The sequence below is a fragment of the Triturus cristatus genome, chromosome 8 (genome assembly GCF_964204655.1).
Source record: "Triturus cristatus chromosome 8, aTriCri1.1, whole genome shotgun sequence".
Taxonomy (NCBI): Eukaryota; Metazoa; Chordata; class Amphibia; order Caudata; family Salamandridae; genus Triturus; species Triturus cristatus.
Genome location: NC_140591.1, coordinates 1,090,808,627 through 1,090,836,428, shown reverse-complemented (window position 1 = coordinate 1,090,836,428; position 27,802 = coordinate 1,090,808,627). Strand labels below are relative to the sequence as shown.

General features: G+C 43.9%; 1 protein-coding gene across 1 annotated transcript in view; it reads right to left on the bottom strand.

Moving 5' to 3' along the window:
- UXS1 (UDP-glucuronate decarboxylase 1) overlaps positions 1-27,802 on the bottom strand; it is a 224,990-nt gene that overhangs the window by 130,185 nt on the left and 67,003 nt on the right. The window contains exons 2-7 of the mRNA XM_085622619.1: positions 20,634-20,661; positions 17,039-17,090; positions 15,634-15,677; positions 15,030-15,090; positions 6,797-6,977; positions 5,154-5,258 (exon numbers count right to left, since the gene is read on the bottom strand). Coding sequence (XP_085478745.1) covers positions 5,154-5,258; positions 6,797-6,977; positions 15,030-15,090; positions 15,634-15,677; positions 17,039-17,090; positions 20,634-20,661 — 471 coding nt within the window. The remainder of the gene's footprint in view (positions 1-5,153; positions 5,259-6,796; positions 6,978-15,029; positions 15,091-15,633; positions 15,678-17,038; positions 17,091-20,633; positions 20,662-27,802) is intronic.

Here is a 27,802-nt window from a genome sequence, read left to right as displayed (position 1 = left end):
TGAATATATGTTGATACACTGCAATGCAAAACAATGCATACTTTTACCACAAAGTTATTAGTTCGCAAGTACCATTACAACGGAATTTTTTTCTACAAATACCATTAGATAGCAAGTTCCTGGAAAGGTTTTTAAAATGTCTTTACAAAGGATCCCTTTACCCCGCATACTTTTTCCACGCATTTTTTGTATTAAAAAACACCCCTACACTACGCTAAATTCTACATCCAAATACACTACCCTACACAACCTCAACAACACTACCCTAATCCCTCAAACACTACCCCCACCACGACACTACCTCTTCCCCCAGACCTCCCTACATGCAAACACTACCCTGCACGACCCACCTGACATTACCCTAAACCCTAAAACACTACCCTACACTACACAAACACTACCCTAAAACACTACCCCCTGCATGACGCTCCTCCTTCCCCAGTCCGCTCCCTACACTTCAACACTACCCCGCACAACACCCCAACACTACCCTAAACCCTAAAACACTACCCTACACAAACAACAATACCCTAATACCAAAAACACTACCCCCTGCACAACCCTCCCCCGACCCCCACTCCTGTACCTACATACAAACACTACCCTACACGACCCTACCCTGAACCCTAAAACACTACTCATCAAACACAACACTATCCTTAATACTAAAAGACTACCCCCTGCATGACCCACCCCCTACCCTAAACACTTTAAAACTCCACAGCCCCTCTTACCTCTTCTCCTTGTGGTTACTCTTTTCTCCTTCCAGCGTCGTCAGAGGGGCGGTGCACGTCATTGTGAGGAAACGGAAGAGCCTCAGTTTCCTCACAACAATGTGGAACACATTACAACGCTTGCGTTGTAACAGCGCATGCGATGTAATAACATGCGCAGTAAAGGCTACGCGTTGTTACAGCGCATGCGTTGTTATGCTTGCGTTGTAATGGTATGCGGAGTAAAAGTCGCGTACTAATGGCTGTTAACCGTCTCTATTGAATTTGACACGCAATCATAGGTGGGTGAAAGGTGAGAAATTGTAGAGAAGGCGTTAAAATCTTTGGGATGCTGTGTATGGATGGCTAGGTCTCCTGGCGCTGGAGGTAAGTGACCTACCGAAAAAATGGAGGTCCCATACATAGTTTTGCCAAAAATGCCCGAGAGAGTATCCGTGAGGGCCTCATTAAATTGGAATAGAGGTTCTGTAGGTGCTTTGCCAGGCTGGAGTACCTTAGTCAGCACATTAGCCTTCACTTCCATGGTTGGGTGTGGTCAGTCCAACACTTTCTGCTGCCCTTTCCATACCTACAGCAAAAAGAGGCGCTTTCCTCAGAAGTTTCTAGGTTTGGAAGTGTAACTATAACTTCATTTCAATTGTTGAGTTAAAGGAATTGCTACACGTTTATAAACAAAGTTCATTTGTTATCTTCAGTCCATAAATGTCTATTTATTCCAAGTCAGTGAAAATAAACGTGATCTAACAAAACATATCTTGACTGTAGTAATAAAAAGACACCTATGCAGTTATTATTAGATTGCAAAGGGCCAAAACCCTTGCTGTTACCATAGTATAGTAGAACTTAACTTGATTTCATTTTGTAATCCTTTATGCAAGAGCACATCTTTGTCAAAACTCAAATGGACTAATTAATGAGATTTTAATTAACACAAGAGTAACCTCATTTGCTTTAGTTCTGGTTAAAAGCCTCTGTTCAGAACTTCTTCATATGGAAAAAACCACAATGGCTTGAACAATACTGGTGAGAGGAAATTTGGGAGAGGAGTTGGCCTAATGGCTACGGCAGTCGACCTTGAATCTGGGGAACGGAGTTTGAGTCTCGGAATGACGCTGAACATCCTGAGATTCTGGGCAAATCTCTTAATCTCCCCGTGCCTAACAAAAATGAATGTGTCCTTGTTAGAAATGGGATTTCTGGTTGGCTAGGGCTTGCGCCAAAGCCAGGCAGAAACCACCACTCTAGTCAGGGCTGGGGAGTTACACGCCAAAGATAACCCCTGCTCACCCCCTTGGTAGCTTGGCACGAGCAGTCAGGCTTATCCCGGAGGCAATGTGTAAAGCGTTTGCGCGCGCACCCAGCAACAACACCCAAGGCCCACCACAAAGGAAACTCCACACAAGGTATTATATAAAAATAGCCTTTGTATTACCAAAACACATTAGATAAAAACACACACTTTACAATGTGCCAACAGGCACGGGCAGAATTTACAAGGGATTATATGCACAGGGGACAGGGCCACATGGACCACTGTCAGGTATTAGCACTTTGTAGAAATTAGCACTTAGAACATACGAATAAAATTACTGTAGCACAAAATAACATGTATAGCACACAACCAGTAACTACTGGTATCAGGTAAGTACCACCTAAGGAAAATATCGCGCAGGGAACTAGGACCTCACTAGCACCACCTGTACTAGGAGAAAACAACCACCTAAGTATCACAATACCTGTAGGGGTCTAAGCACGTTACACATGATGCATCACAACACATTCAGAGGTGTAGGGAGGGAAAACACATGATGCATAAAATACATTCAGCGGTGTAAAACAAGGCACATGATGCATAAACACACATTCAGAGGTGCAGGGAAGGAAAACACATGATGCATAAAAACACATTCAGCGGTGTAAGGAAGGAAAACACATGATGCATAAAATACATTCAGCGGTGTAAAACAAGGCACATGACGCATAAAAATACATTCAGAGGTGCAGATTAGGAACCTTAGCGAGAAACTCACATAAGCCACCACCTGTGGCAGTCCCTAGGCCAACTGGCCTTGTCAGGGCTAGGACGCCCTATGTCGAGCAAGGCTGCGCCAGCTGCGCAAGCCAAAAAGCGTAAAGGCCACAACCTAAATGTTTCAGCTGCCCACTAAGTGCTGGGCAGCTGGAGAAATGCTGGGGCACCACTGTGCCTTCTAAAAGCCAGTATCGCAGTCACGTGGGGCCTCTTGGGGCTCTCTAATACAAACAGTGCGCCTTTTTGGAGCCTTCTAGGCTCTTTCGACACTGTGCCCCTCCGTTGGAGCCTCGGGGCCCTAAACAACAACAAAAGCCCCCTAGAGCCTCTGTGGCTCTGTAAACTAATGTGGGGCAAGGGAGGAGTGGCCCGCTGCCATCTGGGGCCACTCAAACACGGAAATAATGCCCCCGACGTTGGAGCGTCTAGCGCTCTAGATACTCATGCCCCCTTATGGTGGAGCGGCCCGCTGCCTTCCGGGGCCGCTCTGATTGCCACCAGGGAAGAATGCCCCTCTGTGGTGGGGCCTCACGGGGCTCTGTGCTGGAGCCTCACGGGCTCTGAAACAATATGCCCCCGTATGTTGGAGCGCACTCGCTCCAAGCACCACAATGCTGTCCCCACTGGAGCGCACTCGCTCCGAGCACCACAATGCTGTCCCCCCTCACCGGGACTCTGGCGGCGCTCCTGGTCTTGGCGCGGGACTCTCTTCCTCACCGGTAGGCGGGGTGGGCTCCCGCCGAACCTCCGGCTCCGCTTCTCTTCCGGCCAGTGCAGGAGCGCGGGGTAGGCTCCCGTAGCTTCCTGCGTCAGAGTCCCGCCCCCGTCCCAACGAAGGCCGCCTGACTTCCGGCCGAAGCCCGGCTACGGCGGTGATTTTCACAGCGGCAACGAGGGGTAGGCTCCCTCTGTAGATGCGATCTACGGCGGGGTGGGCATCCGCCGTAAAATAAACAAATTAGCGGGGTGGGCACCCGCGAGCACACCACAATGCGGGGTGGGCTCCCGCTTGATCGGCAAAATAGCAGGGAATCCCTATGTCGGGGTTCCCTCGCTAATAATTGCAGCTCCGCGCTGCTGGCTGCAAATAAAGCGCTCCTAGCGCTATAAGTGAAAGAAAAGCGCTTCCAGGCGCTTTAGCAAGTCCAGCAACCAAAAGTCCTGGCAAAGTTCTCCTGGGTTATGCAGCAAAGCAGGGGGGCAAGGCTGGGCCCAGAGCCAGCTCACTGGGCCTCCAGGCAGGGAGGTAGTCCAAGTGGCGGTCCTCTGGCCCAGCAACAGCAGCAGCCCCCTCAGGCAGGATCCTGGAAGAGAACAAATTGTAAGGGGACATAGCCCCTTCTTATACTGTAAAACCCTTTGTCTCAAGGTGCAGGGAAGGGGTGAACCAGTTACAACTGGTTCCTGAGCACTTTGTTTTGCTCAGCCCCTCTCCCTATTCACTGGCAGGGCTAGGGTCATCAGTCGCACCACAGGGGGCAGAGCCAGCATTGTGTAGGGGAAACCCAGCCCTATTCAGGACCCAGGAGTACTCCTCCCACCCATCTAGCTGCTGATCTCCCCATTCACCACTGGGTGACTCATCCTGACTCTGGGGATTCCCCAACCCGTCACATGACCTCAACCAGCCAATCGCTAGACAAGGCACACATTTCATACTGCACACAGAAGTGCCCACTTCTAGAAGTGGCACTTCCACACTAGGTACATGCATGCCGCACACATCATCGCGCAGCATTCAATCACACGAGTCCGCACATACCAAACTCGAGCCTGCACACCCCACGCATCAGGAACTACCAGGGACACACACATTCCCCATGCATTCCTATGGGAGGGCAGGCCTATCTCACCACATGCACTCAGAATGCGCACGCACTTTACTCTGGGACACAGGGAAAGTGCGCAGAAACCAAAAATCACTACACCAGGTCACCAATAAAAAGCAAAAAGCTTCGGGGGTGAACCTGCCAGAAGGGCCAAGTCCAACAGTCCTCATGTAACGCAACTGGTGCTATGTAAAGCGCTCTGATACCCGATACGTTCCGGTCAAGTTTGCGCTATATAAAACTCCGTAAAATAAAAATAAAAAAAAAGAGTAATGTGCTTTTTAGTGTTATCACAAGACAAAGACAAGAGAGAAATCATCACACTTGTTCAGCAATCCCTTCACCGCCACCCACAATACCTAAATTAACATATCCTTTACTATACATGAACAAAGATAAATAGTAAAGTATGGCTCACAAATAATACACCATATACAGTCACATGTGTTAACATTACAATTTTTTCCAAGAACATGGTGTTCACCTCTGCACAATATAAAAATAATTACTATCAAAACAAGCTTAAGAAAAAATGTTCCACATCAGAATCCAACTCACCCAACATGTTCAAAGTGCCAATAGTGTTGGTCTTCAGTGTCTTGATAGGATTATACATGTAATTAGGAGGGGATGCTGGAGAAGCTAAATGATAAATTTGATCCACTGTGGGGGATAAACAAAGAAAAAAATGAATGGTGCATCAATGCAAACTTAACACTTAATGCAGTCAAACTTTAAACTATTGAATTGACACCATATGCAAAAACACTGGAATAACTAGAGGGAAACAGTTAGATAATAGAATCAGATGCTTTGCAACACATGAAGACTGAAAACCATCTGTTGAACAAAACCATGGTCATTTATCGGGAAAATGCATGAAGAATCAGACAAGAACAAGAAATAACTAAATGAGCAACCTTCATGAAAGGATCAGGAGGCAAATCAAGAAATGGGACCAGAAATATCCAACTATTAAAACCCGATACGCCCCAAATCACTCAATTTTTGAATGGACTGGAAATGTCTTCGGAATCTGATCGACCGCAGATCAGTGGGTTGTTTTAGAAAGAGAATACACTTTTGCTAACTTCTAACTAAAAGCAAGGCAATCACAGAACCAATGTACAAGGTTGGTATAAGACATCATTCATGGATATTCTAGTAAAACAAACAATTAAATTATCCGTCTGCTGTTGTTTGGTCACCAAGAGGAGAAACAGGAACATTTGGTTATGAATCGGAGAAGCTTCAAACTTTGAGTAGTCTATAGTGGTATTCCAGGGGTCATGTCAATTTTACTCAATACTTGATCACTGAGACTTAACAAGCATTGCCAAAGCCAATAGGTCTCACCTATGCAAGAGCTATTGGCTTCAGCAATGGGTTTTAGCCAAGTTATCTACCAGTGTGGCTGGTGTTCAGCATGGCTAAAAGTTGGTGGGGTGGAGTGGGGTAGATCGGAGTGGGGGACAGTGGTAGATTGGGGTGGAGTGGGGTAGGAGGGAGTGGAGTACAATGAGGTAGAGTGGAGTGCAGCAGATTAGGACAGATGAGTGAAGTGGGGTAGACTGGAGTGAGATAGATTGTGGTAGATTGGAGTGGTGTAGACTGAAGTGGGGCAGAGTGGAGATTGGAGTGGAGTGCAATAGATAGAGTGGAGTGACGTAGTGCAGAGTATGTATGGTGTGGTGTGGTAGCGCACTGCCAATACAACACAATTGCTGTGCAGCAAAGTCAACGGAAATGGCTTCAAAACTAGGCTGCTTAAAACCAAATGAGATAAATCACACCTCTCACCGCCTCTCTTGCAACCAGAAAAAACTACTTATTTTACTAGGTGAAGTTATTCTGTAGATCAGCCTCTCTACATGATCAACCTCTCTACATGATCACCTCCATGACAAGAAGGTATTCTTCTGACAGAGGAATGGATGTTTTTTTTTTTTAATACATCGAAGGGAATATGTGGAGGTAATACATAACACTTTGAAACGTAAATGAAATTTGAATGTAGATTTAAGAAACTAAAAGACACTTGTCACCACTTCTGTTACACTTTGAAGAATGGTAAAAGAAAATGAAAAGTTCTCCACTGGCAGTTAAGAAGCTAAAATGCTTTGTTTAACATTGGAAGCATTTAAAGACTACATCATTTGAAGAAGAAAAAAAAAAGACTTGTATTCAGTCTTACAACTTGCCTTCAATGTAGAGTGGCTCTACGACGTCATGGTTAATGAGTTCAAAGTTCTCATGACCAATCCAATGTTCCACATTTCTTTTCCTGCCCGTAAAGAAGTTGTCCACAACTGTGACTTCATGGCCGTCCATCATAAGTTGGTCAGTTAGATGAGAGCCCACAAACCCTGCTCCTCCAGTTATCTGTATTAGGACAGCATGCATGAAATATTTACACCACCATCAAAAGGCCCCCAAACAAAAACACAGCTTGATCAATAAATTGGTTGCAATTTAAAACATTTATAATTTCTAGGACACTAGAATGAGCTAGTTTCATGACTATATGACCACAAAAAAAACATAAGAGTCACCTGGCTAATTCTGGCAGTTTTTTAGCAAATTAAATCTGCTACCTGCCAGCGCATACCCACAGTTTCTTATTCTGCAGACTAATTCCCTCTCCTCAATGAGCTGGGCACAGTAGGACTCAGTCTGGCTCATTTGGCATTCTTGCTGCACAAACACATTTATTCTAAAGCCTACTGATAATCAATGCTCTGATGGCAGCTAGATCACTGATAACGATTCAGTGGATTACACATAAAAAATAATCTTCTCTTATTTATTAGTAGCGTAAGTCTTGAAACGTATTGCACTGGAAAAGAGAATTAGCAAGGCCAGAACCAAATACAGCTAATTGCGGAGTTTGCTCAAATCAAAATGAACTTTTCCAAAGCTCCCACCATCAAGAAAATCTGCCTTTTAATCTGATTTAAATGAAGAAAGTACAACATAAGCTTTGAATACCTCACCCTACTGAAAAGATAGCTTTAAAATTTAGCAAACTATACATGGGTACCCAATAATAGTAACAGTTTGTCAATATAAACCATTTTTAATTGTGTAAAAAGATGTGGTGATGTGATTCAACCCTTGTTTAGAGATGGATTCTTGATTCCCAATTTATAATCTATACTATTATTATTAATTACTTCTAGTAAATCATTTATTCTTAGGAACAAAATTTAACACATACAGCTATCTGCTTGAAGTGAGCCCTTCGTGGGTGATAGCTAGCTTTCCACTCGAGTTAGCATGTACAGCTTCAGATATCCACGCACTACAGTTATTAATTATCAGTATGGGAATCAGTAAGGCAATTGAGTGCAGATCCTCAACTGCGTGTGCTGGTTACAAATAAATCTTTCAAGGGCTTTCAGCGTGCATGCTGGCAGAGCTCATCAAGTGAAACAAGTTTTTGAAAGACTTATACATTCTAACTATGACTCCAAAGTAACTGCTCCACAGTTCAGAACAAAGGTTTCAGCTAAACAAGAAGTCCTTTGACCACACCAAATTGTTTAAATTTAACTTATTGTGATGTACAAATAGCAGCAAATATCAAGTTAAGACCTTGAAAAAAAAAAAAGAAAGATCAACAGGCTGAAAATATATTCGAGGAAGGAGTGGGTGATAAAAATATTGTGTTTAAAGGACAGGCACCTTTGTCAGAGACTAATATGTACAACTAGAAACACCACTAAACTATAGACAATAGTAAGTAGATAATATGCGAATTTGTTCATCAGACTTTCAACAGCACCAAGATGCCACTATATTTGCAAACATTGATAAATAAAAAAAGTTTATCATATCAAAATGAAGCAAGGCACAGGTACTAAATAACAAATAACTTCTCTTCGGTAATGCTCTTTCTGGTGAATACTCTAGGTAACCGCAGATTCCTCACCAGGTGCCAGACTGGATATGGAAATGTTTTGTCTCTGAATGCTACCGTCGGCCGCCTGGTGGCGCAATGTGGCTGGCATGTACTCTGTAAAGCAGTGAACAACTGTTGCTATCAGTGTGCGGATTCTTAACTTGTGACCTTTTTTAATTGTTAAAAAGGAGGCCACACTACAAGACAGAAGGCGGGAGAGTAGTGAGGAATCTGCGATTAGATGTATTCACCAGAGAGCGAATTATGGAAGGGAAGTAACTTGTTATTCCTATGGATAGTTGTAACCACAGATTCCTCACCTTAGAACAGATACCAAAGCAGTACCTCCCCAAGGTATCTGTGGCATGAACTTCGACCAAAATGTCTTGCATGACCAAGTGGCAGATGCACTTACCCCTACATCACAGTCTTGCAGGTGTCAAGGACAGGCACTCAGTGTGATAATGCTGTGGTCAGAGCCTCAGACCTGGTGGTCTCTCATACCTTCCGGTGGCTGCTGCTTGGCTGGTGTGCAGCAGACCTCAATGCAGAAGACTATTCACTTTGACAAAGTCCTCTTTTGCACAGTCTTCCCTTTCTTTGTGCCAAAAAACCCACAGAAAGCTGATCCTCCACATGGTGTTCTTTGTACGATCAATACAAAAGCTTAAAGCCTTTTTGGTTTCCAGATGATGGAGACTCTACTCTTGATGGGCGAGTATGGGAAAAAGAACATCAGCAGGATGATAGATTGCCCAACGTGGAAAGGAGTCCCACCATTTGGCAAGAAGGCTTTCTGTGTTCTTAACACCAGGGAAGATTCACCGACAATACTGAAATTCACACAAGCGACGAGCTGAAGGAATCGCGATGAGTTAGATAGCCTTGAAAGTCAAGAGACTTAGTGAGCAGCTATGCAACAAAGGGCATGCACATAAGAAACGTTAAGAACAAACTAAGGTCCCACTGCTCACTGTGGTAACACAGATGGTTTAGGAGGAAACATGCGCGTCGAGCCTTTTATAAACCTCATCACAAGGTGATTTAAGCAAGGCCTGTTGATGAACCAAATGCAAAATGTCAAAAAGGGAACCAAATAACTATTCATAGTGCCCACTGCAAGAAGGTGAGCCGCAGATTTTTTTTATTTTTTATGACAGCTTAAATAGTAAAAGCTGAATCTTACACTTGTGATGACACACCAAGTCACAAACTTGTCCCATCGCCCGGCATTAATGGATTTTGTGGACGCGTGTCTGGGAGTGAGAATGAGACACACCACTTCAAGCTGCACAAACGCAGTCAACTGCTGCCGCTCAGTCTTCATGCCTGGTGGTGTAGATTGCGTATATTCAGGTGGAGGACCCTGTCCCGTTGCTGAGACAGAAGATCCTCCAAAAGTGGCAGCCTGATCGGAGGACAGGTGCTCATTCCCAGAAAAGCTCCTAGGACCACACTCTCCTTGCACAATTCAGAGCCACTAGAATGACTTGGGGCATGTGGTTCCTGATCTTTTTCAGAACTCTGGGTGGAAGAGGAAATGCCTACAGGAGCCCAGAGCTCCATTTCAGCCACAATTAATCTTCCAGTGAGTATTCTCGCAGAAACTCCAATGTGCAAAATTTGACACTGCGTTCAACAGTAGAGAAAAAATCTAGCTAGGGTTCTGCCCGTTGCCGGAAGATCTCCTGAGCCATCTTGGGTATATAATCACCACTCATGGTCTGCCAAACACCATCTGGTGTGCTCGTCTGTTTTGGATTTCAAGGACCATGCCTGATTCGCGATTAGATTAATACTCTGATGCTCTAAACAAGTTGAGAGGCTAGAACCTCCTAACACAAGGTCCAGAACACCACTCCGCTCGATTTGTTGTAAAACCACATGGTGGGGCGTTGTCCGTGAAAACCTGTTTCTTCCTCCCTTTGATGGTTAGGGAGGTCTTCTAGATCAATCAAACACCTCGTAAGTCCAGCAAGTTGATATGGAGTAGGGCTTCCATCGAAGACCACTGATCTCCATCTCGCCAGATGACCTAGCCAATCCAGCAGTATGGAGTCTGGCAACCCTGTCATCTCTGAATGGGGAAGATAGAGTGGCCAGTCGCCGGCCCAATTGCAGTCAATTAGCCACCACTACAGAATGCGCACAATCTCCTTTGAAAGTTTGATGGTATCCATTAAGTTTACATGGTGTCAGGCCCCAAAGGAACTTCAGGTTTTGTCGCAGAACATCGCTATACCACTTGACATAGTCAACAAGGAGGATGCAGGAGGTTAAAAGGTCAAGAAGACTTAGAGCTGCAGAGATCCAGGAGCAAGTCAGAAATGTGACGATATTATCCCAAATGCCCTGGAGTCATTTCAATGAAGAGCAGGATCAGAACTGTACCCCATCCAGGACCAGTTCAATGAAAGAAAGCCTCAAGGAAGGAGTCAGGAAAAAATTCAGCTTCTTGATCATGAACCCCAACCATGTGAGGGGGTTCAATATTGTGTATATGTGTGGTCTACGACTGCCTGTGGAGAGCCAGTCTTCAACAACAAGTTGCAGAGTTAAGGGAAAGCTAGTATCCTTGACCTCCAAAAGATGGGCAGTGACCACCACAATCATTTTCATGAACACCCAATGGGCACTGGTGAGGCCGAGGAGGAGCACGGCAAACTGAAAATGCTCCTGTCATACATTAAACCACAGGTAACATCTGTGGGATTGCAGGACAGGTTTATGGAAATTAGTGCCCAGCAGGTAAAAGACACTATCCAGGGCAAACAGGATCTTGGCCAGTATGAGTATTCTGAATTTGCCATTCAGAGGTCGCAGCTCTAAAATGGGCTGAAGGCCTCCATTCCTCTTCAACAAAAGGAAATAGTGAGAGCAGCAAATTATTTAGAGTTCAGAACTCCTCCGATAGCCCCTATGGAAAGTAAGACTCAAACCTCTTGCAAAAGAATAGACAGGCTTTCCTCTGAGATCTGCTATGATGTGGTGGGGTGGGGGTGTGGTGTGGTGTGGTGTGGTGGTGGTGATGATGATCTGGGGGAGCAGAATGAAAGGGTAGAACGCAGACTTGCTGAACGATTTGAAGAATTCATCTGTCAGACATGACGAAACACAACCTGTGAGAATGTGCTTGATCCTGCCTCTCACAGGTTGGTTGTGCACCACTAAATGCAAGCTATAACGGCTATGTGGCTGCTGTCATAGGGACTGGGAGTACTGGTAACCTTGTTGGCCTGAATGTTGCAGGCCAGATACACGTTCTTTGCCTTGAAAGCACTGGAGTGATTAAAGCTGTGGATAGAGAAACTGATGACGCCTTCCTGCCAGCCCCCTAGAATACCCTCGAAATTTCATAAACTGCCAAGTACCAGAAGACCCAGTAAGCTTGTTGTGACCCTATGTTTTTTTAAAAATGTTCAAAGACAGAATTGGCTTTCTAACTGAACAGGTCTGAACTATCGAAAAGCATTTCCAAATTAGATGCCAGTAAGTCTCCAGAAAGTCCTGTGAAGAGCATCCACATTGTGGTGGCAGAGCATCACAATGGTGCCAAACACCCTTCCCAAACAATCTGTTGTATCAAGGACAACACAAATCATGAATTGTTTGAGATAGTGAGGCCCTAAGGTTTTCCAGTGCTGGTATCAAGATCTTGCTGGCAATGTCCCAGATGGCTTGCATTTATTGGCACAATAAGCATACTGTGCTGACCGATTGCAATACTAGGCTAGCTGAGGAGAAAAACAGAAGGGTATTAGTCTTAGTATCAAATAGAGGGAAGTTGTAGGTCCAACACCTCACATGATTGTCAGACTACTACTACAAATAATGCACTCTCTTACGGTTGGGGATTCAAATGGCAAATGAAACCCTATATGAGGTGAAGTATCAAGCCCACTGGTCTCTTGCAAGTCTATGTAAAAACTGCCATCATCATAAATGAGGGAGTAGATCATCCCTCTCCCCACATCATCATCTATGTGTGGAGGTAAAATTTGAAGCAGAACAAGTGGAGCCTCTGATGAAGTGTTCACCCTGATAGAGGTACTGGATCATGGTCAAACTGTACGGCCACCATTTGCTCCTCGGCAATTTCGTAGTATGACTTTGGTCCGGTCACACATTAGAAACAGCACCTAATCCTCTTCTGGACCAATGACGTTGGCACCTGCGTTGACAAGGGAGTGATTAGAGAAGGTTGCGGTGCAATGATAGAAGTTTGTAACGGAGTCAGAATGGCCCTCGTAATGGGTCCAAGGGGATGAGACTGTGCCAAGAACGGATTCGCTGGCAGTTATCGGATTGGAGACACTTTCGGACCCTTGGAGCCTGAAGGCACGCCAGAGGGAGGTGGAAGGACTTCAAATATCTGCAGCATGGGTTTAGGAAATCCGTGGTGCGCTGGGATCAATTGTGGAATTGGAGGGAGGGAGACTGACATCATCATGCTCTTAATTCTTCTCTTTTGATAGAGACTGGCAGTTTGGGTAGAGTCCAGCTTCTCTTTCTACAATATGCATTTGGACTTTCATTGTGACTTACTGGAGAACTTCAACCACAATGTTGACATCTTGCAATAGCGGCAGCAAGTCGAGCTCTAGACTTGGGGCGAGACCTTCTTGAGGCCCATGACTGTGTTCAGCAAGGTACAGCTTCGCCTCAGTCCCGGATCACCTTTGGATGCACGATAGCACACTTGTTGCACAACTTCGAGTCGTGTCCTGAGCTGAAGCACCAGAGACACACCTAACGTGGATCCATGACCAACATGTGTTTTCTATAGTCACAGCCTGGGTGAAACTTGTAGTGTTAGGAGAGAGATCATTCACTAGCACAATGGATTTTGTTTGATTTTCAAGAATCATTGGAAGGCTAATGAAATTGGGAGAGGAGCGCCAGATCCACATCAAGAATTTCAGCAACAAAGGAACTTAAGTCAGGCAGCAAGGGTAGGGTTTACATGCGGCTCATTCGTCACTTCTGTGGAAGTACAGAGTCAACATGGAACCACACTGCAAACCCAGGGAGCATTAAAAGAGAAAAATTTCCAGATTAGTGCTGCCTCCTGAGGAGTATTCTAAGATGAGGAATCTTCAGCTAGAAGTATCTGTCAGAAATTCATAACGGTCCACTAAAGGCTAAAGCTGAAAGGCAGACTTCTAAGTATGGCTGAAGGGTAAACAAGTTTAAAGCAAAATGCGGTTTATCAAAATGCATTTTTGCATAACAAATGGGAACTGGTATTTTACTTGCCATTCTCTTTATCCATCAAGGAGGTATGTTAGCTTAGCTGCTAAATGACCCACCAGGCCTTTCAAACCCTCAACCATGTCTGACTTTTCCAACTGCATTTTCCATTCTGACTTAATGTCCCTGCATGCGAATTGTTGTGAGCTCACGATCCACGATTGCCATAGAAGCCACTTAAGAGCAATAAAGCACACTGTCTCCAAATGCTGGAGATTTACAAAAGGAGAGGAAGACTTGAGAAATCAGCAGGTTTAGTGAAAGGGCTGAGGGGGTGTCTATTGCATCACAGCCTGAACCATGCAGCACACCACTTCCCTAGAAGGGCAAGGCTATGACTCAGAGGATTGACACATTTGAAGTACAGTGCTTGCTCCTCGCTATGCAGACTTGTACAGCTGATCAAATGGCTAAATAGCTGCTGACTGTGGGTGGATCCACATGTGTGTGACATTAGAACCAATGGACGGGGAGGCTCATCTTCCCATCGCTTAGAAAGAGTGTATATATTCTTGCTAAACAATTAGACATCTATAGACAGATGTGACGTAAAAAATACACAGACCTCTTCAACATATTCTTTCCAGTCAATTTTAGTTAAACTATTTGCAAATGAAAGTTGATGTATCAATACTGAGCAACTACATGAAACATCATGCCAGAGACTAGCTGTGGATGTATTAGATGGGTTCCTGCATTTAGGTTTTCAAGATTTTCACAGCCAAATATAAGAGTTCACTATTGCTCTCTCAATAGACTTCAAGTTGCCATTTCTACAAAACTTGAGAGGATCTTTCCTTGTCATTAATGCACACTTGAGATTATAACAGCTTCTGGATAGAGTCAAGAAAATAAACAGTTTAACTCCCTAAAGTCACTTCATTTATTCCAATTGTTGAAAGCAATAATTCCTGAAGGGTGTTGCCCAATTGTGTGTATTGTGCCAAAATGTCATTTGTGAGGGCATTCTCTCTAAACATAACCAGTATGCTTTTCTATTTTTTTTGTATGCTACAATGAGGGTACAAATATTTCATGAATATCACAAGTCTGCAAGACAAGTACGCTCTGTGGATTGCCTTAAGTGTTCTACTAATAATATGGCATCAAGTTTGAAGAGTAGGAGGCAACTGAGGTAAGGAGAGGCAAGAACAGAGTAAATTATAAATAAACATAATTTGTTGCCATCATTATGTAAGCAAAGTTGAAGGATTTACCATAAAAAGTAGTCCAACAGTGTACGTAATTCAAACAAAAACTTCTGTATCGCAAAAGAAACTTACCAGAATTCTTTTACGATCTTTTTCTGAAAGAAATTTCACTGGTGGGTACTTCTGGGTAAAACTATAAAGAGAGAAACAAAAACCACAAATGTTTCTATTCTGTAAAATGTCTTGCTTAATATAGGGAGGCATCAACAGCTCATCCACAGAACCTTCACTGCCTAAAGATTTCCTCAGACACTTAGTCATTTATCAAACTGTTCTCCTCACCAATAGAATTTAAAAGACACCTAGATTAAATTCAGATTTAAAGGCAACCATCAATTTCTCTCCAACAGCTTTGTAACGTTTGTTATTTCATTAGGGTATTGACAGTCTGTCTTGCCAACAGTTCTAGCATTACATTAGGGAGATTTTGGCCCATCCTTTGTTTGTACATTGCAGTTAGGTCTTAAAGGGAACGCAACTGTGTTATGAGATTATCCCATACACAAACTCTCTCCCCAAAGGACATCGGCAAGCATAATCACATATCAGTTCTGGCTGCCAAGCTTGTTTTGTACTTCCCTGTGAAAGCACACACATGTCCACTTTAGTGTTCACCATTCCATGATTTGAACGCAAGGGGTCCAAGTTGTAAGCGGATTCATGAACAGAAACACACCTTTTTTCTAAGTCTTTGATCTTCTCTCTCAACGGTTCCACGATCTACAAAAACCAAATGGAAAATAATCTTTTTATAAACAAAATGGCAGATTTAAATTTTCAAACACACAGCAAATGAGCAACCACCTAAAAAGCAAACAAAGAAAACTATTTATATGGGGAAAGAGAGGTCGAACGCAGAACAGAAAACGAGACAAAGTTAGAGATCTGAAAGACAGCAATATTAAAATAGGTTTATAACAGAATGTACATGGAAAATACAAAGGTTATAATAAAGGAAAGGAGTAAAACCCACCGAAGAGCCCTCATGCTATCCGAATATTGCCAATAGTTATTACGTGAACGGCAGATTAGCAGCAGGAACCGTTCTTAATCTTTTCTACGTTTAAATGAAAGGAACAAATATGGAGGAGTTGCAGCAGAGATAAATCCCATGCGTACTATTTAAGCACTGGAATCATATGAAACTGGTTTGTAATACCGAAATTACACTTTAAGCCATTTTGGAGGCTTAGCACTAAGCTCTTACAGGTTGCAATAAGGACCATCGTCTGATGAGAGGGAAGGTAAAGCTTCTACTATCCATTAACCTCTACATCACCCACATCAAGACTCACCAAACGATGTCAGCCAACGGCTGGCAAAGGTCCAGCTGGCACTTATTTATACCTATGCTAAGTGCAAGGCATTGAGTACCCTTAGCCAAACAGCAAAGTAATTAATTTAACACACAAAAAACATTCTAAAGATATAAAAAAATACCACTGAAAGCAGCCACAAGCACCAAAATTAAGGAGACAAGACTGATCATACAGGTATTATCTACTTGCAGCCGCGGTCCCTGCAGCAAACAGCGGTGAGGCGGCATTGAGGGGGATTTCGAGGGACAATGCCAAGGGAAAATGTATTAATTATTGAATTTTCCCTCTGCATTGTCCCTCAAACCCCCCCTCACGCGGCCCCATCACAGTTGCCTGCACGAACCGTGGCTGTCTACTTCAGTGTAAAGCGGAGTACATTTTTCCGAAAAATGCCGAAGTGTTGTTATAGGTCCTTTTAGATATTAAGGCCCTACAGGAAGTGCTCAGTTTTGAGTACAGACGTTGATCGGCTAGCTGGGAAAAGGTTGTCGCTGAAAGTAGGAAACGGCGGAAAAACAGTGCAAACAGGTTTCTAAAAGACAGAAAAAGGCATTTCTTTCCGGACCTGTGATATTATTGTTATTTGTCACTTCAGTCATTCTCCGAACGGATTTTTCAATATTGAGACACATTTCTGACTGCCACACTAGTAATGGGTTAATTTATCGCTCATGTTTTCTAAACTGATCAATGCTCTTGATAATGCTACGTCAGAGTTCGAAATTACACCGACACTTTGCAAGCCGCAGCTTAGTCACTAACCTCTTCGATTTTCCTTTCCATTCTCTGATCACCGTTTTCTTGGATTGTCTTGCTAGAAGAAAAAAATAACGTTAAAGTTAGACATTGCTTGGCAGTTTAACACGATCGCTGAAAGTCTCGTTCAGAAGACAGTCCTAAAGAGGCATATGTGAAGGTAGCAGACACGAGTACACATTTGCAAACCCACAGTCCGGTCAAACCCTGCTTCTAGGCACCCATGCCGCATACCTACCTCAGACTGAACAGAACGACATAATACCGGCATGTGCTAAATGGCAACGATACATTTCCAAAATGGGGCTGTATTTATGAAATTTGAGTTACCTTGCTGCGCTGTCTCACCAGGAAAGATCGGAATGGCCATATTTATCCAATACAGAACATTCCTGTCCTTTTCCCCTGCATTGGCGCCGTTTTGGCATCCTAACGCAGGCACTATTGCATCATGGCGCAAGAGTGTGTGTTGTAGGGTGAATTGCTTTTGAGCAGGAAGGGGCACCCTCCCTAAAAACAATCCTGAGAGGCTTTTTAGGTCGAGCCTGAGTAAGCGTGCATGCGCTGCTCTGCTAGACTTCTTGTTGAGGAGTATGGAAGAGAAGCCACGCCCACTCTCTGCACCTATTTTTCATTGGCTTGTGACATTGTCCTCCGTAAAGGCTGCTTTCCTCGCCATGCCCGCTTTCACTTTCAAGCAACCCCGGACAACGGCGGGCACTGCTTTGAAGTGAAATAGGTCTTGCATTTACAAGAGTTTGAGCTATTGGCATTGTAAATGACAATAGCTTCAACTCTCTTAAATGCAAGATCTATTTTATTGCAAATGCTTGTCTTTGTTCTGCTAACTTTGAAGTGGTATGCTTCCATGTATATCCCGAAGGTTTGATTGCATACCTCCCCGTTGTCCTGTAGCTGGCTAGCCCTTCAAGACCAGGAAAGAACTGAAGTGGTATCCAAAACGTGTACCGCTCTGTGGGAACTTCTGTTGTACTTTATATAGTTCTAATAGGGCACAGGGAGGACGGGCAGAGAAGGAGCCGTGAAACCGCAAGGCTGTTACTGCAATCACCACGAGCTTGAGAGTCTGGGGGCAGGATCAATCAGCAACCGCCAAGACCCCCTCCACCCCTTTGTGGCCGGCTCTTTGAAGGCCGCACGCACAGCTATCTGATCACCTGGAGCATCCGGACTTCTGCGTATCGGCAATGGGGCAGGTGAGGTGTTGCAGCGCTGAAGCTGCAAGTTCTGGCCAGGCCCCCCTGTGTAGACATGACGATCATCTTCGACCCGGCCCAGCAGGGAGTGTGAGAGAGAGTGATTGAGCACCAGGTGGCAGGCAGTGTTAAGTGGCTAGACCTAAGGACTTTTACCTAATCTATACCAAGGACGGGGCACTGTCAAACTGTTTGCGTCTGTCCCCCCGGCGCCCAAACATCCCGTTATCTTCATCCTTTGGCACCCTCTTGTGCAGTCTCACGTGCACTGGAGCAGCATGCTCGTGCCCCTTTCCCTCCCGACCATTTGTACTACTTCATGGGGGGATGAAGCTGTGCTGGGAGAAGGAATTAAGACATTCGTCATCTATGGCAACGGCCAAACTTATCTTACCTCATTAGACAGCAGATACCTCCCTCCAGCCTTAGGCCTTGACTACGTGTAGCAGACTAACCAGATTGATTAAACAAAAATGCGCTCTGGGAAAATTCGGGGGCAGGCCACCCAACCGTCAATAAAAAGGGGGAGGTGCAGAAAACAGCTGACAAGAAGTCAGCCAAGAGAAATATGTTCACCTCCACCAAGGGCCTGGCAGGCAATATCTACCATATTACCAGTACCATCACCATCTGGTTCTCTGTACACCTCCATATCTCATTCACATTCTCCAACATTTCCCTTCTGTACATAGTTTTGTCCTCCCCCTTTTGAGGTCTACAAAGACATTGTGAAGCTTCAGAGGAGCTGGTGTTAAGTCAGTCGCACGCCAGATCAGCCTACTGTGTCTGGCGGAGGTGAACATCTCTCCAGTCTCTTGGCTGCTTGCACCGAGTGACAATCTTGTGTCTGCCTCGTGGATGTAAGTAACTGCGAGGGGTACAGCCCCAAGTGCCCCCATCGTAAAGCGGCAGTGTTATAGACACTGACCTTTCCTAGCATGTTAAGCTGTGGTCATTTGTTTAGTGCTTACTATCATTACCGCAGCACAGAGCGCTTTCCTAATCTGGGCAATCATTTGTGCGGGGTCGGAGGTGCCATTACTCGAACATCTGTGGTTTGTTAGGTGCGCCAGTAAATTCTGCCATCTGTGAGCCAGGTCTGCAGGAACATTTTAATGTATGAAATCTTTAATTCTCGCATCCACAGTGGAGCGCTGAGATGCAGCAGTGGCGCCTCCTCCATTGTATCTGAAGGGTGTACAGAAGTGAAGGACACTTTTTGCACATCCTTTCTCTTGGCCCCTTGGAGAAGCCACCGTCCTGGTGTCCTTTTTGCCAGCTCATAGATGATTCTTGAAAATTCAAAAGTTGTCTTTTCCCTATTGTCTATCGGATTCACAGCTTGATTAAAGCATGTTCGTTGAAAAATGCTTTGAATTAAAGCTCACCTCGCAGTTAACTTCATTTCATTGCCGGGTGTAGAAAAGCAGAAGCGGGTATTGCCAAGTTTTCAGTGCTGGACACTTCCTGTGAAATCTCTATACCTTCTCTTCTCAGCAAATCTCCCAACTGAGAGACAAAACCAAGCATTTGCAAAGCAATAGGTCTCACAATTACGAGAGTTTGAGCTATTGGCATTGTAAATGACAATGCCTTTTATTTAAGTGCTGTTTTTAAAACGGATAAATAAAAGGCATTGTCATTTACAATGACAGTAGCTTAAACTCTCGCAAATGCAAGACCCATTGCATTGCAAATGCTTGTTTTCTCTTTCTATGTGTGCTGCATTTTTCAGAACACATAGACTGTATAATAAAAAGAGGAACTTATTGCACCTTGTAATAAATGAAAAAGCACAGAAATTCTTCAGAGAAATGGAAATACCCCAAAATGTAACTGCGTTTGGTATCTAACTACTGATGCTGCCCTTCAAATGCCAAACATTTTTAAATGAATATGCAGGTTCCATAATCCTTTGAAGAGCAAATTATTCTAGGTTGATGCAATGAGGGATCGCCATGCTTTTTGGACAGGCTGACTGATTTGCAAAGGTCTTCGTATCTCCATAATTTAAAATTCACATACTGTAAACAAGTCAAACTGGGGATAAATGCAAGTCAGAGATATTCATACCAATGGAGGGTATTCTGAAAAGTTTAGCATCACCTTTTAAAACAAGCAAATTTAATCTAGGATATTCTCAATAGCATGCAACCTATGTCATTTCTATCAATTTGCACTTATTTGGGCACTAGGCGCCTACCCCGTAAAACTATAGAATAATATCTCCAACTTTATACAGTATCCTATACACGCATAGCAAAGCCCGGATTTGCTCCCTTTAGTCCTTGAATGTTTATGCCCGGTAAAATTTATGGTCTGAGCTGAGTCAGGGATGAACAAAAAGAAAACCAACAATGAAGCATTAATCAAAGATGTATTACCTCATGTTGACAAAGTTTCCCCAAACAGCTGAAAAAGAAAAGAAAGAAAAAAATAATTTAAGTGGTGTTGAGCATCATTAATAGAAACCAAAAATAAAAATAACACAATTTTTTCCGTTTTTCAAAATGTTCAAATCTTAGATTCGCTAAGAAAAGGCGATCCACGTTTCTACTCAAGCAACATATTTCTGTGGTGCTCCTTGCCACCACAGTAGCCATCTCTTTCAAGTGCAACAAGCACCTACAGATTCTACATCAACTGCATAGCATGCCTCTCTAGGACCATCCAACCCAGTTATTCCCCAATCACTTATTCACAATTTAAATATTATTGTAATCACTATATTTGTATTACTATTTAAATTACAGCTATTAATTAAAACAAATAGCAATAACTTTTTACATAATCCGTAACATCACCAAGTTGCCAAACTGTAGTATTTATGTCATTTACTATGATCCCACTGGGTAGGGCTCAAAACATCGATAATGAAATCAAAACAGCATGGACCCTCCTATGACTTGAACCTGTGCCTTCAGGTTGATAACATTCAGCAGCGATCTAATAAACCGACCTTACGCCCAGAGACCTGATGATCAATAAAAATAGTTCACAAGGCCTTTTTCATCCCGATACATACCACTAGAATGCTCACAGTTCCTTCCTAGCACTATAAATAGCAGAATTGCGACTGTGCCAGGACAGAAGAAAGGTAAAAATACAGGAGACCGAATCGGAGAGAACAAAATCTAGTTGGAAAGATAGGGTATTCAGAGGTGAGCAATACAAGGGCAGCCTAAATCATACAAACCAGCAGAACATATATTTCTGCCCAGTCACATATTCCACACAGGAAAGAATATTCACTCAAGTTGAACAGGTAAGGTATACACTATGCAATTCCTTTCTCTACGTAAACAGGCTCTGAATACATTTTGATGGTGGAGGGAGGAGGGGGGGGAGGGGAGGGGAGCGGGGGGTGGGGTGAGCTAGTGTCGTTTCCACAGTAGTCAATGGCATGCCCAGTGACGGGTGAATATATAGGTATCTTCCCCCTTTTAATGCAGCATACAGGACGCTGTCGTCAGTCAGGAGGTAAGAATGCCTTTGCCAACGCCTGATAAAATTTGACTCAAACTCACAGGAAGGCCCTTTTCACATGATTTCACAGACGAATTTCCCTTCTATCCCTCGAGCAAAACCAGATAGATCTTAAATCAAATGGGACTAAATTAGCTGTGGCAACAACATTTTCATTATTGGAGTGCCCCATGTGAAGCCCAATGCCTAGCAAGACAGGCAAAAAATGAGGGACCCATAATTCCAGAGTTAGCTTGTTCTACTTTAGTTCATACTCATGATAGGTGTACTCTTCACTTCCTATTACAGCTGGCAGCCTCTTACACATAACGTCCAAATGTGTTCGAGAAAATAAGACAATCTGAGGAACTGTCTTTCAAAACATCAAACATAAAAGGTTTAAGAGGCACAGAGTGACGGAACACCCGCTTGGGCTTAGACTATATGTTGCTATGTTTACTCAATCAAGATGTGGTTTAACCCCTTGAGTGCCCATGACGAGATGGTCTCGTCATGGGCCGCGGTTGCGCTGTGCCCATGACGAGACTATCTCGTCATGAGCCCCGCCCGCTAATGAAACGCCCGGCACAGGGCGTGGAAAGGGCGGGGCACTCAAGGGGTTAATGCACTAATGAACCATGAATACAAAAATATAAAGTTTAAAGAATATCGTCTCCTTGCTTTCCGACACAACACCTGAAAAAAATTCCCAGTAAACAAGTAACAGTTATAGCTGCCAAGAAGCACCATGTCAAGTGAAACAACATCAGCTAGTCACGGTCAACAATACATTGCATTCTGGGACTTGTTTATGTTAGTTTTGCATTTAACATTACAAACTGCCTCTGAAGTATGCTTACCTCCCCCTAAGGGTGTGCACCAATTATTCCCAGTAACGTAAGATGTTTAGTAATCGCAATCAGTTTTGATTACAACCAGCACAGCCCTTGCAACCAGGTACAGTGATCTTGCATGCAACTTAGATATCCAGGGCTTCAAGTTCATTACAATCCACTTTTTTGTCGTTTTTTCTCAATTAGTGATTTACATTATTTGGTTAATATCTGTACCGTATATTTAAGTGCATAATTATTAAAGTATCGATTTATGCAAGACACCCGTGGCAATCCACTCCACCTTTACTTTAACTGTAAAAATTGGGTAGTACTATACCTAAGCACAACCCTCATACCATTTCCTTTGGGTATCTTAGTCAAGCAGTCTAGTGGACTTTGAAGGCCAACGTTCCACTTCAGACCAAGTACCCGGTGTACTGGTTAGTGGGGAACACCAGCAAGCTCACCTTTGATATCACTAGATTGTCCTTACATCTGTGGTCTGCAGATGAATTACCATAGGCTAAAGGATTAGAAACTGCCAACTTAGGGGCTTCTGATAGTCAGTAGGTGTCAGGGGGCTGGACACTGAGGAGTTACGGAGCATAATAGAGGTCACAGTAGCAGGTGCCTGCCCCAAACCTCCAATTTGGCCTCTACCCTCTCAGTCAAACGCTGTCAGAGCTCAAAGGGGCTCAGAGAAGGTCCCTACCCCTCCATGCATGTTTGTATACGTGGTGGAGGTCAAAGGTCCCCACAAGAGGCCCTGATCCAGCCTTCATTTTCTGATGGTCCTGCTATGCCTGTTCTCTACGAGAGCTAGGCTTGCACTGCTATCCTGCTGTCCGTGCTACACCTGTTTTCTCTGAAACCTTTAGCTGCCAAGTCATCTGTGGCTTTTCATTGTGTAAGGGGAAGCTTTGATGTGTACACTGTTGATCACAATTTACACCTAATTGTTGGAGAGCAATGTGGGGGCTCGCAACATGGAATATCATGACTGTCATGGTATCTTTGAGTTCAGCTCCAAATAAACAGGCTTTAACTTTCAACTTGCCATGCCAGGAGCATTAACTGTTGAGTTACATCATTTGGTGGAGTGTGGCCATCTTTTTTTTTACTGGGGGTGGAGGGTGGGTTTTAGCGTAAAGCATTTGAAGACCATGCACTACAAGATCAGATGAGGTCTACAGCAGCCACATGTTATTGCCTATAGAGTGTTAAACAAAGCACTGCATGTCCACTCAAGAAACTATGCAATTTAAGGGTAACACCAGCTATTGCATAGCTGCTTCCTTCTTATTGTACAGTTTACAGAGCTGCAAGTGCGTCGCTGTAGCCTCACTGGCAAATTTTTGGGGCAAGTCAAAAAGAAGGTAACCAAATCCCTTCTCCCCCCTAGAATCAAGTTATTGATATCCTCCACCTCATCTTTGTTGCTGATCTGATCCTACTGTATCAAAAAAGAAAGTGATGGATGGAATGCTTAAATTAATTTCAGCCACTGGCGATCTCTTGTGGGCGCATCCCAAATCACAATCCTTCACCCATCATGCCACCTCAGTTTGGACCTAGCCATATGCAAATCAGCTTTGACACTGATCCTCACGGGAACAGTCCTGCCCAAAATTCCAGGCCAGGTCCTCTCTGAACCAGAATACAAGTAATACATAACCGGTTTTACCCAGGTATAGCTTAATTCCAGTGGCACAGGGAGCACAGGACCCACGTCTAGGCATACCCATCACACTTCGAGTATCTAAAAAACAAAGTGATGGATGGAATGGTTGAATTAATCTCAGCCACTGGCGCTGGCTCAGGGCAGCATCCCAAAGCACCTTTTTTCATCCATCATGCCACCGCAGTTTAAATCTAGCCATATGCAATTCATCCTTGTTCCTGCGCCTCATGGGAACAGTACAGCCCGAACTGCCTGGCCAGCTTCTCCCTGAACCGGAATACAAACAACCCAGAACAGGTTTCCCCAGTGGCTGAGATTAATTCAAGCATTCCATGCATCACTGTTTAGTATACTTTATGTGGTCCCACTGTGGCCCAGCTTAAATTCTCAGCATTGTTACAGCAGAAGACATCAAACCTTGTGCCAGATCAATAACGCCCACACACAGAGACCAAATACATTTAACTTCTTCCAAAAAGGAGTTTTTCCTCAGGAAATCGTACCCAACATGTGATTTTCCTGATGTCCAAGAGCACTTATAAGAGTTACTACCTACAACCCAAATGCAGAGTGCACTTTCCCAGCAAGTGGTGTGGGACCTTTGTTTTTTGGGACAAGGGGGCCAAATTGTACAGTTCTGACATTGCTTATTTTTCATTATAAATAATATACTGCACAAGTATCAGGCAAATTTACTCTTCGCATACCATCATCAGCCAGCTTGGGCAATTTGCTTAAGATTTGTTTCTAGCGATTCAAATAATGTAATAAATGGTAAAGACTGTTAGGTTAAAGGCAACAAGCACATTATAGTTCAACATAAAAGCCAATGTCAATATATTAAATGGGAAAATAGTCAATTGTACTAAAAAGCCTGGCGCAAGCTATCATTAAATACAGATCTGCTTGACTTTCGTCCAAGAAGCAGATTACTGTAGAAAAGGCTCTACCAACATGAACTTCGGAAACTTTCCAACAAGTCTAACCCTGAAAGGGTTGGTGCGATACTGCACACAAGTCCTCCCAAACGATAGGGTCAGAAGTATCTTAGTACTGCTCTACGACGGCTGGCTTTCACAGAACACAGGAACTATTTCCATAAAAGGACTGGGAATGGGCAATGAGGTTGCACAACCACTTGAATCTTCTTCATATTAGTGAAACAGGAGGTGGACAGCAAGAGAACATGGAGAATCTGGCATATAGAGAGATTAAAGCGCGAGTGAAAGTGGAGAAGGGCCGATGGGGGAAAGCAAGCAGAGAGTTTGGACCTTTAGGGGTGGAATCAAATGTCATCACTTATAAACGGTTTCAACATCCCCCTGCACCTCACTTCCTGTACCCCTTCTCAAAGCAGGGGGAAAAGGTGAGGGGTCAGTGGACATAAACAGGAAGCTGGACCTTGCAGGGGCTAGCTGCCAGCTAAAAGTTTAAAAATCGGTTTCAAGCCCGTCGATCAGAGTCTTCAAAGACACATTTTAAAGGCAGTCTCCCACTGGAAAAACGAGCCAATGTTCAGAAGGTTTTGTCAAGGAAATATCCCTGTCGCCCTAGAGCTTGTTCAACACCAGATAGCACGGGCCTATCGACGGGCCCCCTCCAAACTGAAGCGAAAAAGATCTACGTGAAGGTCACACCATATTTTTAGCATCGATTAAAACTTGGCTTCGAGAGCTGCTTCTCCAAAGCGAAGCTAATCACTGCACAGAAAGCAGAAATACCGTTGTAAATGTTCCGTGGTACTTAACTGGTGCAGGAGGTTAGAAGAGTTACCATTTAAAACGTTTCCTGTGATTACAGGCAGAACAGTCGTGAAGAAGGCCGAATTATGAAGCTGAACATGTAAAATATTGAGAAGGAGAAGCAAGCTGCAATTAAAGGGCAGACGAGTCAAGTGTCATAGAATGGAAACAGAAGACAGCACGAAAGGCAACTCCACAGCAACAGGGGTAGAGGTCAAGAGAGTACAAAAAAGTGACAGAAGTTAGGGAAAGGTAGATGAACCCAACCCGGGGCATGCTCGATAGCCTATCAAATAATCAGCTCTCATCTAACACACTTTTGAGTAAAAGAAAAACTTTTCCGTTATTCACTTAAGTGCCTTGAAAGAAAAAATAATATTTCATCCGCACAACCAGCATTACAATAAGTTTAATAGTGAGTTTTAAAAAGTTTAAATTAAAAAGATAAAAGGTAAAAAAGAAACGCAGAATAGTTTGAATTAAACAGTGCACTGTAGATGTGGAGGGCTTCTTGCTGCAGAAAGACCCCAGGAGGACTTGGCCTCTGCCAGTCTTGTTTCATTGAACGGAGGGGAGGATAAACTGTGTGCATGCATGCATGCAGAGCCTCACCTATAATGCATCTACTTCGAATAAAAATAAAATAAAGTTGGTGTATGTTGGTGTTGGACTGGCTACTGGAAGGGGCGTACAGAGCATGCTCATCAAGCAACCTTGCAGACCACTCTTAGGCAATACTTCAAACTGGCTTTGTTAGAAAGTTTTGCACAGTTTTCCTCTCAATTGCAATGGGTGATGGAGGTGGGATCTTTAGTACTGTTCTTTTCTTTCTGTATTTGCAGCTTTTGTTCCATGTCATCTTCCCCATGTCTGGATTTCGCATTTTTGTGTCTTTATTTTAGCGCCTTGAAGTATCAGAGTGCTTAGCAAATAACATAATTACTGCCTACACACCACATTTTTACCTGTCACCAAGAGCAATGCTGTCTCTTGCTCACCTGACTTATTCTTCAGTGCAGACCGCACAACTATCTCTCACGTGTTGTGAGAGACAGAGGTACTCCTCACTTGCAGCACTCAGCGGGGCTGCCCCTCACTTGCCCAAAACACCTCCCTATTGGCCGATCGATGTCTTGCTCTGCTGGCTGATATCACACTCATCACAGATAGCAAACATACCTCCTGCCTGTTTCTGACAGCAGAGCTACCGCTCACCCTTCGTAAACACTGGTGTGATCCCACAATAGGTTACAGACAGAGTCATGCACAGCTTCTTTGCGTTCCAGGGCCACTGGAATTATGCGATTGTGTGCCGCATAATTAGATATTTGCCGCATAATCCATCATCTACTGCATAATCTGCAGGTATTCCCCCCCCCCCCCCCCCCAAAAAAAATGTCTTTCTCTAGCTCAAATGGTTCAAAAGTTACTAAAACGCAGCAACACTTCTGCTGCCAATGGAAGGCCCTTTGCAAAGCTTGACTGCCACCTTTCTGTTGTTTATTGCTTTCTCGGGGTGTTAAAAGGGTACTCATGAGGTGCAACCACTGCCCAGACTGCGTTAACAAATATACACATGGCAAAATAATGAAGTAATACTAGCACAAAATGTGCCGCATTCCGCCGCATAATGGGACTTGTCTTGCAGCATAATTAACTCAACCCTACAGAATAATTCGGCCCTTTACTGCTGCATAATTCCAGTGGTGTGAACCCACCCGATTAATTATCTGTTTGTTTAACTGTCTGTTCTGTCTTACATGAAAATCAAAGGAACAGGAGGTCTTTGTTAAAGAGAACCAAGGAGACAACTCTGGTAGGGCAGGAAA